This window comes from Lagenorhynchus albirostris, chromosome 1 (genome assembly GCF_949774975.1).
Source record: "Lagenorhynchus albirostris chromosome 1, mLagAlb1.1, whole genome shotgun sequence".
Classification (NCBI taxonomy): domain Eukaryota; kingdom Metazoa; phylum Chordata; class Mammalia; order Artiodactyla; family Delphinidae; genus Lagenorhynchus; species Lagenorhynchus albirostris.
The window spans coordinates 129,998,518-130,015,462 of NC_083095.1; the positions used below are offsets into that span (position 1 = coordinate 129,998,518).

Sequence of the window (16,945 nt, forward strand, 5' to 3'; positions counted from 1 at the left end):
GGGCAGCAAAACTCCTTTCCTTCGTATAATTGTTACCTGAAGAATGTCACTCACCATCCAGCTCTACAAGAATTGGGTGATTAGCCAATGCAGTTGCTGACCTTCAACACACCCTGACAGGAGTTCAGAGCAGAGATCAGGAATGAGGCACTCTGGGCTCTGGGAAAACTGGCAGAACACGGCTTCAGATAGTTAGATATTTTCAGGAGAAAATTTTATAAATCCAATTTCTGGCATCTTTCCATACTTAGAAATGCACTAAAATCATTAAGATATCTGTTCCTCGTGACCATCAGCAACCTTCTACCGAGATGTGTGCTTGACTGCATGTACCCCTTTCTCCAAAATCACATATATGCTTGCTGACCTCCCCGGCTACCTCTTTGGAGCAGTTCCTCAGAGCTATTAGAGAGGCTGTCTCCTGGGCTTCAGTCCTCAGTAAGTCCCCAAATAAAACTGAAACTCACAGCTCTCACGTTGTGCATTTTTATTTCAGTTGACAAATCATTAGGAAAAGGACTGAGGTTTATGCCTTCAACAGGCTAAGAAATCGACAACATGCCCCAGAAAGACTGAGTAGCTATAAGGAGAAAAAAAAAATCCCACACCTGCTGTTAAAAACAAAAACAAATCAAAAAAGAAGGTATCAACTGGAAAAAGCTGCCCTGCTTCACTCTTCTGTGTGGAGGTGAGGAAGTGGAGTGGAAGGAGATGGGAGGAAGGGCAGCTGTGTGGCTTAGACGTTTTATTTGTATTTTGTTTCATTTTTAAAATCACCAAGTTCTTCCTTCTGCTGTGTATCCTCCTGCAAAGTTTGTAAAAACACTCATCATTATCTCCTTGTTATCCTCAGAAATGCTTGGAATGTAGGCACGTTAAAAAAAAAAAAAGCAGCAGTAGGTGCTTGCAAGTTAGGCGATTTGCCAAGGGCACATAGTTAAAGAAATGATTAATAAACATTCTCTGGCTGACTCCTGAATAAATCATGTTTCAGACCCTGAGTCCTCTACTGAGATAGGTCTTCAAGCAGGGTGAGGGGGAAGCAACGATAGCTCAAGGAAATAAGACTGGAATTTTTCATAAACCAGGCCCAGACTACCTACACACATCTTGACCAAGCTGAGCTTCTTGGGTTCAGCAGTGAGAAGAGAGGCTGGTTGAGGACTGCAGGCCTAGCTAATCTAGGCCCAGGAATTCAAAATGGAACACAATTATTTTGCCCCTCACTAAAAACGATGCTCCTGCAACCTATTCTTCCCAAATCACTGTATTTTTCCTCTTTACGTATCCCTCCATCCTCCGCATACCTCTTCACAAGAAAAATAATTCTACTACAAAACTCTCTTCCTGCATTGTATTCTTCCTCTTTGCTTTTAAGACAATATATGTAAGGCTTCTGCAGGACTATGCCTTGTCCTTGTCATGGGAAAGGTTAAAGTGTACACAGCCACTAGTCCAATTAGAGCGGAGAAAACTAATCAGCATTACTCTTCTCCCCAGCCGGGCTGCCCCTTATCGGTTTTCTTCCTACACTCTCTAGACGCATTTCCAATGCATCTCCAATTCTGTGATGGGTTAAGGGCAGCTTGAGTTAGGACCACAGCATAGTGTGATCCTCCTTTCCGTGGAGTCACATGCTAATATTCCAAATTTGAAACTTGAAAGGAAAGACAATCAATTCTAAATGAAACCTGCAAATCATCTCCTTTTTGATGATCTTAGAAATAAACAAAAACCATGACGCATTTTTACAAACTTTTATACAAAGCAGCCCTTTTAAGTTAATTTTAATATATCCAACAAATAATTAAGTATCTACTATGTTCCGGGCATCAGTATAGAAGGAATGGCCAAAGGAGGTATTTTAGGAGATTCAAATTATAATGAGTTATGCCACTTATTAACTTGGTCACTTAATATCTGAGGATGAGCAAATCAAATACTGATAATGGCTGCAGAAGGATACAGATACTCATACAATAATCTTCCTTCCATTCTAGAATAAAAGGGCTGGGGAAGGGTGGTGGGAATTATTTTGTTCAGGGACAATGGCATCCTAAGTAACTCATATGGATGTGCGTGTGAACATCAGAACAGGATTGGAACTTTATAATAACCATTAATGACTATGGATTCAATCAACTAGTTTCAGGAAAAGCAAAGAAGAATGCAGTCATATGACATAATCAGATTTAGTCACTTTACCTGGGCTTTATCAACTCCATCAAGCACCCCAAAAAGTATTTGGGGCAACATTAGTTGGGTGCAATCCCAAATAATCAGGTCTTTGATTTGCAAACATGATGTGGCTTAATAATCAAAACAGAGAACTAGGCTTATTCAAATATCTAAAATAATTCCATTTAACAGGTTTAAAAACATGCAACACACACCCTCCAGTTGGCAGAAACACCTGTCAATTACAAAACAGGTAGCAAATACTAAACACTTCCACAAATCATTTACAATTAATGACTACAGCTAACCCTTGGAGGAAAACTCAGAATGGAGTTGAACCTCAACACTAGACTTGGTTTTTAGAAAATGTTAAGTATGAACTTCACTGAATTCCAGGATCAGATCAAAACCAGAAGCTGTGCTGAATTAAGAAAGACACTGGCCCATGGGACTTCCCTGGTGGTGCAGTGGTTAAGAATCCGCCTGCCAATGCAGAGGACACGGCTTCGAGCCCTGGTCCGGGAAGATCCCACATGCCACAGAGCAACTAAGCCCAGGCGCCACAACTACTGAGCCTGCGCTCTAGAGCCCGTGAGCCACAACTACTGAGCCCATGTGCCACAGCTACTGAACCCCATGGGCCTACAGCCCGTGCTCTGCAACAAGAGAAGCCACCGCAATGAGAAGCCCGCATACCACAATGAAGAGTAGCCCCCGCCTGCTGCAACTAGAGAAAGCCCGCACGCCACAATGAAGACCCAATGCGGCCAAAAAGAAAAAAAAAAAAAAGAAAAGACACTGGCCCATGGGACTTCCCTGGTGGCACAGTGGTTAAGAATCCGCCTGCCAATGCAGAGGACACAGGTTTGGGCCCTGGTCCGGGAAGATACCACATGCTGTGGAGCAACTAGGCCCATGCACCACAACTACTGAAGCCCGCGCGCCTACAGCCCATGCTCCGCAAAAAGAGAAGCCACTGCAATGAGAAGCCCACGCACTGCAACAAAGAGTAGCCCCTGCTCACAGCAACTACAGAAAGCCCATGTGCAGCAACGAAGACCCAACACAGCCAAAAAATAAATAAAATTTAAAAAAAAAACAGACACTGGAGGAGAGATTCGTTCAAGATAGCAGAGTAGAAGGACGTGCACTCACTCCCTCTAGCGAGAGCACCAGAATCACAACTAACTGCTGAACAATCATCAACAGGAAGACACTGGAACTCACCAAAGAAGATACTCCACATCCAAAGACAAAGGAGAAGCCACAATGAGATGGTAGGGGGGCACAATCACAATAAAATCAAATCCTGTAACTGCTGGGTGGATGACTCACAAACTGGAGAACACTTATACCACAGAAGTCCACCCACTGTAGTGAAGGTTCTGGGTCCCATGTCAGCCTGCCCAACCTGGGGGTCTGGCAACCGGAGGAGGAATTCCTAGAGAATCAGACTTTGAAGGCTAGTGGGACTTGACTGCAGGACTTCAACAGGACTGGGGGAAACAGAGACTCCACTCTTGGAGGGCACACACAAAGCAGTGTGCACATCAGGACCCAAGGGAAGGAGCAGTGACCCCATAGGAGACTGAACCAGACCTACTTGCTAGTGTTGGAGGGTCTCCTGCAGAGGCGGGAGGGTGGCTGTGGATCACCATGGGGACAAGGACACTGGCAGCAGAAGTTCTGGGAAGTACTCCTTGGTGTGAGCCCTCCCAGAGTCTGCCATTAGCCCCACCAAAGAGCTGGGCAGGCTCCAATGTTGGGCTGCCTCAGGCCAAAGAACCAACAGGGAGGGAACCCAGCCCCACCCATCAGCAGACAAGCAGATTAAAGTTTTACTGAGCTCTGCCCACAAGAGCAACACCCAGCTCTACCCACCACCAGTCCCTCCCATCAGGAAGCTTGCACAAGCCTCTTGGATAGCCTCATTCACCAGAGGGCAGACAGCAGAAGCAAGAAGAACTACAATTCTGCTGCCTGTGGAAGGAAAACCACATTCACAGAAAGATAGACAAAATGAAAAGGCAGAGGACTTTTATACCAGATGAAGGAACAAGATAAAACCCCAGAAAACAACTAAATGAAGTGCAGATAGGCAACCTTCCAGAAAAAGAATTCAGAATAATGATAGTGAAGATGATCCAGGAACTCGGAAAAAGAATGGAGGCAAAATCAAGAAGATGTAACAAATGTTTAATAAAGACCTAGAAGAATTAAAGAACAAACAAACAGAGATGAGCAATACAATAACTAAAATGAAAAATACACTAGAAGGAATCAATAGCAGAATAAGTGAGGCAGAAGAATGGATAAGTGACCTGGAAGACAGAATGGTGGAATTCACTGCCATGGAACAGAATAAAGAAAAAAGAATGAAAAAAAAATGAAGACAGGGCTTCCCTGGTGGCGCAGTGGTTGAGAGTCTGCCTGCCGATGCAGGGGACACGGGTTCGTGCCCCGGTCTGGGAAGATCCCACATGCCGCGGAGCGGCTGAGCCAGTGAGCCATGGCCGCTGAGCCTGCGCGTCCGGAACCTGTGCTCCGCAACAGGAGAGGTCACAACAGTGAGAGGCCCACGTACCGCCAAAAAAAAAAAAGAAGACAGCCTAAGAGACCTCTGGGACAACATTATACACAACAACATTCACATTATAGGGGTCCCAGAAGGTGAAGAGAGAGAGAAATGACCCAAGAAATTATTTGAAGAGATTATAGTTGAAAACTCCCCTAACATGGGAAAGGAAATAGCCACCCAAGTCCAGGAAGCGCAGACAGTCCCAGGCAGGATAAACCAAAGGAGAAACATGCCAAAACACATAGTAATCAAAGTGACAAAAATTAAAGACAACAATTATCGAAAGCAACAAGGGAAAAACGACAAATAACATACAGAGGAACTCCCATAAGGTTAACAGGTGATTTCTCAGCAGAAACTCTACAAGCCAGAAGGGAGTGGCACAATATATCTAAAGTGATGGAAGGGAAGAACCTACAACCAAGATTACACTACCCAGCAAGGATCTCATTCAGATTCGATGGAGAAATCAAAGACTTTACAGACAAGCAAAAGCTAAGGGAATTCAGCACCACCAAACCAGCTCTACAACAAATGCTACAGGGACTTCTCTAAGTGGGAAACACAAGAGAAGAAAAGGACCTACAAAAACAAACCCAAAACAATTAAGAAAATGGTCATAGAAACATACATATCGATAATTACCTTAAACGTGAATGGATTAAATGCTCCAACCAAAAGACACAGGCTCGCTGAATGGATACAAAAACAAGACCCATATATACGCTGTCTACAAGAGACCTACTTCAGACCTAGGGATACATACAGACTGAAAGTGAGGGGATGGAAAAAGATATTCCATGCAAATGGAAATCAAAAGAAAGCTGGAGGGGTTTTCCTGGTGGCACAGTGGTTAAGAATCTGCCTGCCAATGATAGGGACATGGGTTCGAGCCCTGGCCCAGGAAGATCCCACATGCCACGGAGCAACTAAGCCCGTGCTCCACAACTACTGAGCCTGCGCTCTACAGCCCGCGAGAAACAGCTACTGAGCCTGCATGCCACAACTACTGAAGCCCGTGCGCCTAGAGCCCGTACTCCACAACAAGAGAAGCCACCACAATGAGAAGCCCGTACACCACAACGAAGAGTGGCCCCTGCTTGCTGAAACCAGAGAAAAGCCTGTGCACAACAACAAAGACCCAATGCAGCCAAAAATTAAAAATAAATAAATTAGAAAAAAAAAGAAAGCTGGAGTAGCAATACTCATATCAGATAAAATAGACTTTAAAATAAAGAATGATACAAGAGAAAAGGAAGGACACTAAGTAATGATCAAGGGATCAATCTGAGAAGAAGATATAACAATCATAAATATATATGCACCCAACAAGGAGCACCTCAATACATAAGGCAACCGCTAACAGCTATAAAAGAGGAAATTGACAGTAACATGATAATAGTGGGGGACTTTAACAGCTCACTTACACCAACGGACAGATCATCCAAACAAAATTAATAAGGAAACACAATCTTTAAATGACACAATAGACCAGATAGATTTAATTGATATTTATAGGACATTCCATCCAAAAACAGCAGATTACACTTTCTTCTCAAGTGCACATGGAACATTCTCCAGGATAGATCACATCTTGGGTCACAAATCAAGCCTCAGTAAATTTAAGAAAACTGAAATCATTTCAAGCATCTTTTCTGACCACAACGCTATGAGATTAGAAATCAGTTACAGGGAAAAAAACTTAAAAAACACAAACACATGGAGGCTAAATAATACGTTACTAAATAACCAAGAGATCACTGAAGAAATCAAAGAGGAAATCAAAAAATACCTAGAGACAAATGACAATGAAAACACAATGATCCAAAACCTATGGGATGCAGCTAAAGCAGTTCTAAGAGGGAAGTTTATAGCTATACAAGCCTACCTCAAGAAACGATAAAAATCTCAAATAAACAATCTAACCTGACACCTAAAGGAACTAGAGAAAGAAAAACAAACAAAACCCAAAGTTAGCAGAAGGAAAGAAATCATAAAGATCAGAGCAGAAATAAATGAAATAGAAACAAAGAAAACAATAGCAAAGATCAATAAAACTACAAGCTGGTTCTTTGAGAAGATAAACAAAATTGATAAACCATTAGCCAGACTCATCAAGAGGGAGAGGACTCAAATCAATAAAATTAAAAATGAAAATGGAGAGGGGCTTCCCTGGTGGCGCAGTGGTTGAGAGTCCACCTGCCTATGCAGGGGACACGGGTTCATGCCCCGGTCCGGGAAGATCTCACATGCCACAGAGCAGCTGGGCCCGTGAGCCATTGCCGCTGAGCCTGCGCATCCAGAGCCTGTGCTCCGCAACGGGAGAGGCTGCAACAGTGAAGAGGCCCGCATAACGCAAAAAAAAAAAAAAAAAAAGAAAAAGGAGAAATTACAACGGACACCGTAGAAACACAAAGCATCTTAAGGAACTACTACAAGCCACTCTATGCTAATAAAATGGACAACCTGGAAGAAATGGACAAATTTGTAGAAAGGTATAACCTTTCAAGACTGAACCAGGAAGAAACAGAAAATATGAACAGACCAATTACAAGTAATGAAATTGAAACTGTGATTAAAAATCTTCCAACAAAGAAAAGTCCAGAACAAGGTGGCTTCACAGGTGAATTCTATCAAACATCTACAGAAGAGCTAACACCCATCCTTCTCAAAGTCTTCCCAAAAATCGTAGAGGAAGGAACACTCCTAAACTCATCCTATGAGGCCACCATCACCCTGATACCAAAACCAGACAAAGATACCACAAAAAAAGAAAATTACAGACCAATATCACTGATGAATATAGATGTAGAAATCCTCAACAAAATATTAGCAAACAGAATCCAACAACACATTAAAAGGATCATACACCATGATCAAATGGGATTTATCCCAGGGATGCAAGGATTCTTCAGTATAGGCAAATCAATCAATGTGATACACCATATTAACAAATTGAAGAATAAAAACCATATGATCATCTCAATAGATGCAGAGAAAGCTTTTGACAAAATTCAACACCCATTTATGATAAAAACTTTGCGGAAAGTGGGCAGCGAAGCAACCTACCTCAACATAATGAAGGCCGTATACGACACACCCACAGCAAACATCATTCTCAATGGTGAAAAACTGAAAGCATTTCCTCAAAGATCAGGAACAAGACAAGGATGTCCACTCTCTCCACTATGTTCAACATAGTTTTGGAAGTCCTAGCCATGGCAATCAGAGAAGAAAAAGAAATAAAAGAATACAAATTGGAAAAGAAGAAGTAAAACTGTCACTGTGTGCAGATGACATGATACTATACATAGAGAATCCTAAAGATGCCACGAGAAAACTACTAGAGCTTATCAATGAATTTGGTAAAGTTGCAGGATACAAAATAAATGCACAGAAACCTCTTGCATTCCTATACACTAACAATGAAATATCAGAAAGAGAAATTAAGGTAATAATCCCATTCACCACTGCAACAAAAAGAATAAAATACCTAGGAATAAACCTACCTAAGGAGGTAAAAGACCTGTACTCAGAAAACTATAAGACACTGATGAAAGAAATCAAAGATGACACAAACAAATGGAGAGATATACCATGTTCTTGGATTGGAAAAATCAACATTGTGAAAATGACTATTCTACCCAAAGCAACCTACAGATTCAATGCAATCCCTATCAAATTACCAATGGCATTTTTTACAGAACTAGAACAAAAAATCTTAAAATTTGTATGGAGACACCAAAGACCCCAAATAGCCAAAGCAGTCTTGAGGGAAAAAAACGGAGCTGGAGGACTCAGACTCCCTGACTTCAGACTATACTACAAAGCTACAGTAATCAGGACAATATGGTACTGGCACAAAAAGAGAAATATAGATCACTGGAACAAGATAGAAAGCCCAGAGGTAAACCCACACACCTATGGTCAACTAATCTATGACAAAGGAGGCAAAGATATACAATGGAGAAAAGACAGTCTCTTCAATAAGTGATGGTGGGAAAACTGGACAGCTACATGTAAAAGAATGAAATTAGGGCTTCCCTGGTGGCGCAGTGGTTGAAAGTCTGCCTGCCGATGCAGGGGACGCGGGTTCGTGTCCCGGTCCAGGAAGATCCCATATGCCGCGGAGCGGCTGGGCCCATGAGCCATGGCCGCTGAGCCTGCGCATCTGGAGCCTGTGCTCCGCAACGGGAGAGGTCACAACAATGAGAGGCCCGCATACCGTAAAAAAAAAAAAAAAAAGAATGAAATTAGAACACTCCCTAACACCATGCACAAAAAAAACCTCAAAATGGATTAGAGACCTAAATGTAAGACCAGACACTATAACTCCTAGAGGAAAACACAGGAAGAACACTCTTTGACATAAATCACAGCAAGATCCTTTTTGACCCACCTCCTAGAGAAATGGAAATAAAAACAAAAATAAACAGAGGGGACCTAATGAAACTTAATAGCTTTTGCAAAGCAAACTACAAACAAGACAAAAAGACAACCCTCAGAATGGGAGAAAATATTTGCAAACGAATCAACGGACAAAGGATTAATCCCCAAAATACATAAACAGCTCATGCAGCTCAATATTAAAAAAACAAACAACCCAATCCAAAAGTGGGCAGAAGACCTAAATAGACATTTCTCCAAAGACATACAGATGGCCAAGAAGCACATGAAAAGCTGCTAAACATCACTAATTATTAGAGAAATGCAAATCAAAACTACAATGAGGTATTACCTCACACCAGTCAGAATGGACATCATCAGAAAATCTACAAACAACAAATGCCGGAGAGGGTGTGGAGAAAAGGGAACCCTCTTGCACTGTTGGTGGGAATGTAAATTGATACAGCCACTATGGAGAACAGTATGGAGGTTCCTTAAAAAACTAAAAATAGAATTACCATATGACCTAGCAATCCCACTACTGGGCATATACCCAGAGAAAACTATAATTCAAAAAGACACATGCACCCCAATGTTCACTGCAGCACTATTTACAATAGCCAGGTCATGGAAACAACCTAAATGCCCATCGACAGACAAATGGATAAAGATAATGTGGTACATATATACAGCGCAATATTACTCAGCCATAAAAAGGAACAAAATTGGGTCATTTGTAGATATGTGGATGGATCTAGAGACTGTCATAGAGAGTGAAGTAAGTCAGAAAAACAAATATCGTATATGAATGCATATATGTGGAACCTAGAAAAATGGTACAGATGAACCGGTTTGCAGGGCAGAAATAGAGACACAGATGTAGAGAACAAACGTATGGACACCAAGTGGGGAAAGCGGCGTGGGGTTGGGGTGGGGGTGTGATGAATTGGGAGACTGGGATTGACATGTATACACTAATGTGTATAAAATGGATAACTCATAAGAACCTGCTGTATAAAAAATAAATAAAATAAAATTCAAATATTAAAAAAAAAAGAAGAAGAAAGACACTGGCCCAAAGCCTACAAGGAAGGAAGTTATCTGGAGGAGAAGCTTTAGCTAAGTTTTAACTTGCATATGTTGTTTTCTTTACTAAAATCAACCCCATAGGGAAATATACTACAGTCTGGGCTTTGTTGATGTTGTTTTCCTCCACAGATTTTCCTTCTTTTTGCAGAAATAGGATTATGGCTCAAGTCATTTGAAAGCCTCTCCAGGAACCTGTATTCCAAAGAGAAGACTCCATAGGAGGAACATCAGAGAAAGAAGTTACTTGTCTATCTTTGGTAATGTTCACCCAAAACACCTTTCATTCTGTCATTGGATAAGACCCCTCAACTAACAGAGCAAATTCATTTACAGGGAGGTAATAAATTGAAATGAACATTTTATTTAGTTTCTTGTCTGTCTCTAAATCTGTTTCATTAGGGAATTTACAGCACACCATTGTCACATAACCTCCCTATTTCTCTTTTCTTGATTCAACTCTAGTCCTATAGCAATGCAGGTAAAGACTTAATTTTTAGAAGTATAGGAATTATCCTAATTTATATAATACTAGTAAACATTCTAATTACCTTTTAAGCCTTTTATTTTAAAGTATATTTGATTTACAATGTTGTGTTGGTTTCTGGTGTATAGCAAAGTGATTCAGTTATACATATGTATCGATACATATATTCTTTTTCATATTCTTTTCCATTATGGTTTATTACAGGATAGTGAATATAGTTCCCTGTGTCTGTTAAGCAGTTTAAACACACTGTATCCTTTTGCTTCATATTCCCCAGTTGGACTGCAAAGCTTGGGACTGGGTCATATATTTTTCCTGTAACCACTGAGTGCCCAGCAGTGGAATAGGCAGATACCAAACCACCAATTAGGTGACAGATTTAAGTCAGTCCCTAACTTTTCTATACCAAAATAAACATATTCTGAGTGCCAGTTTTATGTGAAGCATTCTATTACTTGTCATGAAAGATTCAGAGAAGTATGTGATCGACCATGGACACAAGAGCATACCTTTTATCCTCCTTGGCCTAATGCATCTTACCAGTGAAGGACTACCTTTGATGCTATTTCTTTACCTAAATCATCTGTCACACTCTAAGTGCCATTTTTTTGATTAAATACTTTTAATTCTACATATCAAATGACAACACTTTTTAAACATCTTTTTAAAAATTAATTATATTTCTTGGCTGCATTGGGTCTTCATTGCTGTGTGTGGCCTTTCTCTAGTTGTGGTGAGTGTGGGCTAATCTTCGTTGTGATGGGCGGGCTTCTCGTTGTGGTGGATTCTCTTGTTGTGGAGCACAGGCTCTAGGCATGCGGGCTTCAGCAGTTGTGGCACACGGGCTCAGTAGCTGTGGCTCGTGGGCTCTAGAGCACAGGCTCAGTAGTTGTGGTGCACGGGCTTAGTTGCTCCACAGCATGTGGGATCTCCCTGGACCAGGGCTCGAACCCATATCCCCTGCATTGGCAGGTGGATTCTTAACCACTGCACCACCAGGGAAGTCCCTCATATGACAACTTTTGAAAGTAATTTAAGCATACTTAAAATGCCAGAAAAAATGACACTACCATACGGCTCAACCATAAATATGGCTTCCCTCCATAAACACCTATACCTCATAACCAGAGAACTAGATTCCAGGAGAGTTTCGAGAAAATTCTAAATGTTAAGCCCATAAGCTAGAATTTTATTTCTTTGCATTGCTGACTCTATTCATGAGTCTACTCTTCTATTCGCTGTGAAATAACCATCCTCAAACACAATTTTCAGCAGCTGCCTTAAAGAAAACTACCGGCCCCTGCTATTTCAGATGAAACCCATATCCAAAGCACTCCCGACTCTTCATTTCAATCCCACACTCGCCCCAACCTCACCCCTCCCGAGCCCCCCCCCCCCATGACACACACCAGCCAAGAACTTTGAGCTCAATCATAACCCTTTGTGCTTCTGCCTAAGCCTGCCTTCCTTCCTCGAATACCGTCCTTTCCGTCCTGGCCAATTTCTGTACATACACCACCTCACTTTAAGTGGCTGCTCAAAACACATTTCCTCATGCAAGCGTTCTATGATTTTTCTCACAGTTTAAACATTTACCTAATATGTGTCAGATACTTTTATGTAATTTTGCTTATCTCTCTTGTCTTGTCTTAACCAATTTTGAGTGTCAGCTCTGGTCTCCTCTCCCCAGCCCTGGTCACAGCCTCACTAGGACCCTCGACACTTGAACATGGTCAGATGTCTACTGGCACCGTATTTCCAGTAATTTGCTATCCTGAATGAACTGCAGTCCTAAAGCAGACATTTTTGGTGAAATACATAGCCCGAGGACAGGATTCCGGATAAGCCCTGGCCGCAGAAGTCAGCTCAGTGAATGGAGGTGGGGGACTCATCCTTGGGGAGGCTGACAGGACAGCTGGGGAAAAAGGGCAGGTGGAAGTGGAGGCTAGAGGACTGGGATAGACTAGAGGGTTGGTCAAAAGCCAAAGGAATGGCGTTTCAGGAGGTTTGGGGGAGTTGTCCCAAGGAAGGCCCTCTCGGAGCCCGGGAACGAGACGGGACAGGTCCGACTCACCCATGGGTTGGGGAAAGTGGAAGGACACGGAACCGAAGAGCAGGTCACGGTAGCGTTGGAAGGCCTCGTCGAGGACGGAGCAGCCTACCTGCGCGGCCGAACTGACGTGGTACTGGAATTGGAAGGTATGCGGGAAGATGGTGTAGCTCTGCTCGGAGGTTTGGATGTACTGGGGCCATGGCCACAGGGCCGTCGCCCGCCCCGCGAACGCTGCCGCCAGCAGCAGCGAAAACCAGAGCGCGGAGCCTGCCATAGCCCGCCGGTCTCCTCTCTCCCAGCGGGCCGGGCCACGTGACACCCTGGTCAGGTGAGCCGCCCCCGCGTGATAACAGGCGCGTCACGTGACCGGAGGCAGCCCTTCATCGGCGACCCCGCAGACGGATTACCCGTCCCTGCAGTCCCGGCGTGAGCCGGGAGCTCCTGTGGCGTGCAGTGAATGGTGCGGGGCATCGGTGATGGTTCAGGTGCAGGCGGTTCACGGGCCTGGTGGAGCAGTAGCTAAATGCACCACCGCAGGTGTCAGGCCTGCGGTCACAGAACTTTAAGCGCACCAGAGGGTAGAAGCCCCACGTGGGGAGGCTGAGTGGGCGAGCGAGAAAGGAAAGTTTCCCGAATCGTGAACACGGAAAAAGGGCTCGCGAGGCCTGCTGGGAGGTAAAGGACGTCCCAGGCCCAGGGAACTTAAGAAACAAAAAAATGGAGGCTTAAAAGCACAGCTCCTTTTGATGCTGTGGGTCAGAAAGGGTCTGGAATTAGGTAGTGAGAATGGCTCAGCTAGAGAGGGCATTATAAGATCACAAAAATGGGATCTACTTACGACTGGGGAAAAAATGTGTACTTTCACAGCAAGCTTGAGGCGTCCCATTTCCAGCCTCTAGTGTAGGCTCTTCCTTTAATGGTTGATAATCTAGTAACCGCCCCCAGATCCTCTCCTCGCAGACAAAACTCCGCGAACAGGTAGGTCCTGTACTTACTGCAAGCAGTAACACATTGCTTGAACTTTGGGTGCAAGTTCGACAATACCCAGAGATAAGACAGGTCTTATACCCAGAGAGAAGTTCCGCAGGGGTTTACATAGAAGTCCGAGAGTCAGGACTTAATTTTGTGGGCAATTGAAAATCAGCCCAAAGATTTGCATTTTAGAAATCTCATGTTGAATAGTCGGATGGATAAGAAACCAGTTAGGCAGAGCTTTTTTTTTTTTTTTTTAATTGGAGGTGGAAGATAATAAGACCTTGAACTATAGCAGTGGGAAAGGAAGAGAGCTGTAGATCCAGAAAATAGTGGATCTGCTCAGAAGCAGAGGGGTTAATACACGAGAGGCTTGAGGGCTGATCAGTGAGAACACAGTTACTTACTGAGTCAGGGACCCTGTCTTCCTTGCTCACCACTATATTATCAGAGCACAGTACCAGGAGAGAAGTAATTTACATAGAAGAGTCACAAAATGAAGGAACTGGACCCAAATAAGGAGACTGTAAAAATTACTAATGAAAATACTTAGAGATTATTGTTGAGAGAATATTCCAAACATATTATTCCAGTTATCCTCTCTCTGACAGTATGTCAGACAATCAGAAAAGTAATGAACAACCATTAAAAGTTAAAAAAAATCATCATAATACAAGTAAATGTTCAAAGCCTAGCATAGAAATAGTAGCAAAAATTTAAATGAACAGTTATTTAACATTATAAACTGTTTAGATTCGTATATACACAAGATTGCCATCAATTTTGACAGTAGATGAATAACAAAAATAATGACACAGATAATATATAGTATATAATATCTGGTTGTTTTCTCTGTTTTTCTGTTTACTAAAGACAACTTGTTAAATGAACAAAACATGATTTAATTTCCGTTATCTATAGCATCTAATAAAATTACATATCAGAAAAAGAATTCACTGTCAGACAATGTGTCCAGATTTTTGGTTCATAAAGTAGAGTCATCAGCGTAGGAGAGAGGAGGGAATGACTAATTTTGCCTGGGGAAGTCTTTCAAAGAGGAAGTGGCTTGAGCTGGCTTCCAGAACATGAGTTGGCAGGGAAGGGGAGCATGGGCAAAGCGTAGAGGTGTGGATGAAGATGGCATATTGAGCATAGGGTTTGGGGGGATAGCAAGGTGAAAATGTGCCGTGATTATCTCACTTCTACCATATTCCCTTCTCCTTGGAATGCCTTGCCCACCTCCCACTCCCACCACTTACTTGAAGGTCTAAAGTTAAATTTTACCATCCTGTAAATCTCTGACTTCTCACACCTGGGTAAGATCCCATAGCCCTCTGAGCTTATCTCCATCAGAGCACTTACCTCAATATTGTAATTGCCTGTCCATTTGTCTGTATCCCTTAAGTAAAAGTTCCTTAAGGGCAGGTTCTGTGTTCACTGTTGTATTCCTAGCCCTGGGCACAGTGTCTGGCACATAGTAGATTCACTAAATAAGTAGAAAGTATTTATATAATAAAGTATTTATATAATAAGTATTTAGTAGATTCACTAAATAAGTGAAAGGCCCGGAATATCTCTTCTCCTATTTAGCATCTACTTATCCTTCAGGTGTTAGCCTAGACCAGACCAACAAGTATGTTGTGAATGGAGTACCAGTGTGTTGAGACAGTGACCACCCCCTCCCCTCAATCCTTGGGGTGGCCAGGCAGAGCCTGGGGTAGCTAGACATCCTGGTCAGTCATCTCCAGCCAAGAACAAACACCTGTGTGTGCTCTGATGTGAGAAACTCTGGGAAGCACTTAGACATCTCCTCTAGGATGTTTCTTTATGGCACCCTCATTGCAGCCTCTTTACTTGTCCATGTTCTCCACAGACGACATGCTGAATGAGTGGCATCTTTTCCACAGTTGTATCCTTACTGCCTGAGTCAAGAATCTGCACATAGTAAGTGTTCAGCAAGTATTTGTTGAATGAATGAGGAAGCATTTGTATTAAATTTTGAAAGAATTTCATTGTGTAGGGGAAAGAGCAATCCATGGAGAAGGACTGCAGTCTAGAAAGAAAACTCCATCTAACTTGTTCACTTTAAGATCCCCAGGTTCTGGAACAGCACCTGGCACCTCATAGTCATTTAATGGATATTTTTGAATGAATAGAATGAAATGGCAAACGAACCTAGGCAGAGATCTCTGAAGAATCTGGAGTGATACCAGGGATGTGAGCAATTCTGTTTTACTAGAACCAATAGTGCATAAAGAGAAATACGGATAAAAATAATTTTAGAAAAAGTAAGTTGAAGCTGGGTAATGAAGTAAGGAAAGGAGGAAATTATTGATCAAGGTACTGTGTACTAGATACATGTTATCTTCTTTATCTCTCACAACAACTGTATTTGAGTATCATCTACATTTGAGTATCTACAATTGAGTATCATCTACATTTTACAGATGAGGAAGCAGGCTCTGATAATTAAAATAACTTGACCAAGGCCCCATAGATAGTTGTCAGAACCAGTATTTGGACCCAGGTCTTCTATGCCAAAATCTATTGCTTTTACATCTATCATACTTCCTTGAAAGCTAGTCTGAAGATTGTATTGGGATTTTACTCTTGAGTCTGTGGGAAGCTAGTGAAATTTCTTTAGCTGAAGAGTGACAAGACCAGAGCTGAAATTGGCTAAGATTAATCCGTTAACGTATATAGGAGGAATCAAATGGGGAAAGCCGTGTGCAGGTAGATTGGGGCTGAGGCTGAGGTTGAGGTTGAGGCTGAGCCTGTTGGCTCAGAGCTCTCTAAAACAACCTGACCATTCTCACATGCTATGGGGCTCAGGAAATGCAGACCCCAATTCACCTGAGATCGATGGCTTCATTTTTCCTCTTCCACATCGGCTAGCCAGACCAGTGAGACTTAAGCTTTGTTTAATTTGTCAAAGTTTACAGAAGCGGAGATGGTCCAAATTATCTATGCTCCCTGACTCTCTTTAGACCCATCGCAATTCACATGGAGCCATCCCTACCTCTGCTGTACCCTGTTACCTCCAGCTCCTCCCATGCTGTTTCCAGAATTACAGAATGCTACCCAATTTACCACTACTAAACATATACAGCATTCCTTGGGGATACTAAAAATATTTCTGTGTCCAGTTTATCTTTTCTTCGAGCCTTATCCCCTCTTCTGTCCTATTTAGTCGTATAACTATTCT

General features: G+C 42.5%; 2 protein-coding genes across 8 annotated transcripts in view; one reads left to right on the forward strand and one right to left on the reverse strand.

Moving 5' to 3' along the window:
• The window catches only part of HEXA (hexosaminidase subunit alpha), a 38,495-nt gene extending 25,405 nt beyond the window's left edge, over positions 1-13,090 (reverse strand). For 2 of the 5 annotated variants that reach the window (XM_060153466.1, XM_060153454.1), the window contains exon 1: positions 12,878-13,083. In XM_060153466.1, the coding sequence (XP_060009449.1) occupies positions 12,878-12,968 (91 nt within the window). In that variant the 5' untranslated portion in view covers positions 12,969-13,083. Of the gene's footprint in view, positions 1-12,789 lie in introns of all 5 variants that reach the window. The other 3 variants (XR_009541367.1, XM_060153435.1, XM_060153446.1) reach the window with 3 other exon arrangements.
• A 62-nt stretch (positions 13,091-13,152) lies between these two features.
• TMEM202 (transmembrane protein 202) overlaps positions 13,153-16,945 on the forward strand; it is a 58,776-nt gene continuing 54,983 nt past the window's right edge. For all 3 annotated transcript variants that reach the window (XR_009541377.1, XR_009541375.1, XR_009541373.1), the window contains exons 1-2: positions 13,153-13,443; positions 15,614-15,684. The gene's annotated coding sequence lies outside the window, so the exon portion shown is untranslated. The remainder of the gene's footprint in view (positions 13,444-15,613; positions 15,685-16,945) is intronic.